At 54.3% G+C, this 2,500-nt stretch overlaps 1 protein-coding gene across 1 annotated transcript in view; it reads right to left on the bottom strand.

The window, feature by feature from the left end:
* The window catches only part of LOC311319243 (disheveled-associated activator of morphogenesis 1-like), a 33,991-nt gene that overhangs the window by 26,497 nt on the left and 4,994 nt on the right, over window positions 1–2,500 (bottom strand). Inside the window, exons 7-10 of the mRNA XM_084450736.1 lie at window positions 2,412–2,500; window positions 1,463–1,747; window positions 1,265–1,372; window positions 508–528 (exon numbers count right to left, since the gene is read on the bottom strand). The exon at window positions 2,412–2,500 is cut by the window's right edge and continues 99 nt beyond it. Of these exons, the coding sequence (XP_084306862.1) occupies window positions 508–528; window positions 1,265–1,372; window positions 1,463–1,747; window positions 2,412–2,500 (503 nt within the window). The remainder of the gene's footprint in view (window positions 1–507; window positions 529–1,264; window positions 1,373–1,462; window positions 1,748–2,411) is intronic.

The following is a 2,500-nucleotide window of genomic DNA, read 5'->3' as shown; positions in this document are numbered from 1 at the left end:
TGGCCCCGCCCCCCGGCCCACAGCTCGCCGCAGGCCCTATTAGGGCTAATTACAGCCAGAGACATCGAGAGCAGCTCGCCGATAAACTGGAAGCGTTCGTTCAGCTATGCGGTGCTCGCTAGACGCTTGTTCCACAAGACGTCATCTAGCTAATCTTAGACCGGGGGAGGGGGGGGGTTATCCACAGACACACACACAACCCAAAACAGACAGTCACACACACACACACACACACACGCACGCACGCACAGAAACACACACTAAAAATACACACACACACACACACACACAGGAGAGTGCACTTTGGTGAGAATGGTGAAGATTCGGGTGAAGGCAAGCTAAAGCTGAAGGAATGACACAGACAGACAGACAGACAGAAAGACAGACAGACAGACAGACAGACAGACAGACAGACAGACAGACAGACAGACAGACAGACAGACAGACAGACAGACAGACAGACGAGCAACTAGCAGGGTAAAGGTCATAGAGGTCACTCACACTCACCTTGGTGTTGGGTAAGAACTCCTGGTGGGCGGGTCAGGAAGGAAGCAGGGAGAGGCCGCATTCATTAGAACAAGCATGCAGTAGCCAATCACAGCATTATCAGGGGCAGTTCAGCCAATCAACGATAAGGATAAGTTTGTGAGGAGCAGCAGAGGGAGAAGTCCGAGGTGCAAGTGAGAGATGCATATTAACTGTCCACACACATCATCACAACAACAAGGTGCAACAGGTCCAGACCTCAGAAGAACACATTAGACTAGGGCCTGTAGAGCTCAAATAACACGGCCTAGTGGCCTGCTGCTCCCTGGCCTAGTGGCCTGCTGTCCCGGTTACTCTAGGCAGAGTAGGGTTCTAGATTAGGGGCCTAGAATGTTTCATTCTACAATGTTGCGGAGTGGGTTCTAGAATGTCACAGAACGGGGTTCTAGAATGTAGCAGAATATGGTTCTAGAATGTTGAAGTGGGGTGCTCTAATATTGTGGAGTGGAATTCTAGAATGTCGTAGAGTTCTAGAATATTGTTGAGTAGGGTTCTAGAATGTTGTACAACATGGTTCTAAAATGTCGCAGAGTGGGGTTCTAGAATATTGCAGAGTGGGGTTCTAAGAATACTGCAGGTTAGGGTTCTAGAATGTTGCAGAGTGGGGTTCTAAGAATACTGCAGGTTAGGGTTCTAGAATGTTGCAGAGTGGGGTTCTAGAATGTTTCAGGCTTTTAGTGTAGCTAGGTCTTTCCTGTAACGCGGTACTTAACAGTACCTGTTGTCTCTGGTAGGCTGAGAAGGTCTTCTCTATGTCCTCCAGGTCCAGGACCTTGAAGACCTTCAGATCGTCCACCTCCTTCCAGACAGTCCCCTCCAGCTTGTTCTGCAAACAGCCAGTGTTACTGCTCTGCCCTGCTCACCCCCCCCCCCCCCCCCCCTCTGATACCATACCGGACGACGCATGGTGTCTGACCTCCGCCAGCTTGGCCCAGTTGAAGGACTTGAGGGCGTTGGAGGGCTGAGGGATGCTCTTCTTCTTCAGCCCCGAGCCCAGGGGGGCGCCGGGCGCCGGGGGCACCCCGAAGGAAGCCATGCCCGGGGGAGGGGGCGGTCCGCCCGGCGGAGGGGGAGGAGGCGGGGGTGCGCCCCCGGGGGGCGGCGGCGGGGGAGGAGGGATGCCAGCCATGGGGGGAGGGGGAGGGAGGGGTCCTCCGGGAGCCCCCGGGGGGAGGGGGGGCCCCCCAGGAACCATGGGCCTCTGGAACCACAGACACACACACACAGCCAGTCAGAGAACACAGCGCACTGTCCAGGTCACACACACACTCACACAAATTCAGAGAACAAGTACACCGGAACATTCCAGAAACCATTCAGTAAGTCCAGACGTTACACATTCAGTTAGTGTATAATAACACTTCATGTGCTTCTGTGCATCCTGGTTAGTTAGGGAATGGAAATGATGTAAGCGCTGTATGGCTGCAGCAGCTCTGGTTAACATTCAGTGATCTGAGTTGGAGCAGAGAGCCATGTCCACGTTTAATGCACCACTCTACTGAATAATCACTCATCCTGTAACTACACACACACTCAGGGAGGGAGGAGAGATGGGGCAGAGAGAGAGAGAGAGAGAGAGAGAGAGAGAGAGAGAGAGAGAGAGAGAGAGAGTGATGGGGAGAGAGAGAGAGAGAGCGAGAGAGAAGGAGTGAGAGAGGGAGAGGGAGAGAGCTCAAGGGTGTGGGGCTGGGGTAGAGAGAGGCAAGGCAGGAGTAGGAGTGTAAGGGGTAGGGGGGTAGGGGGAAGAAGGGTAGGGGGTAGGAGGGTACGGGGTAGGGGGGTAGGGGGAAGAAGGGTAGGAGGGTACGGGGTAGGGGGGGTAGAGCGTAGGGGGGTAGTACAGGATAGTGATTGGCTGGTCGTACAGTGTTGAGCTCATGCAGCCGGGCCGACAGCTCAGCTACTTGCTGTTTGACAGCCTTGTGCTCGCTGCTCTCTCTCTCCAACTTCTCCT

This window comes from Borostomias antarcticus, assembly GCF_949987555.1.
Source record: "Borostomias antarcticus genome assembly, chromosome: 16".
NCBI lineage: Eukaryota > Metazoa > Chordata > Actinopteri > Stomiiformes > Stomiidae > Borostomias > Borostomias antarcticus.
This window is presented reverse-complemented; position numbering and strand designations above follow the sequence as displayed.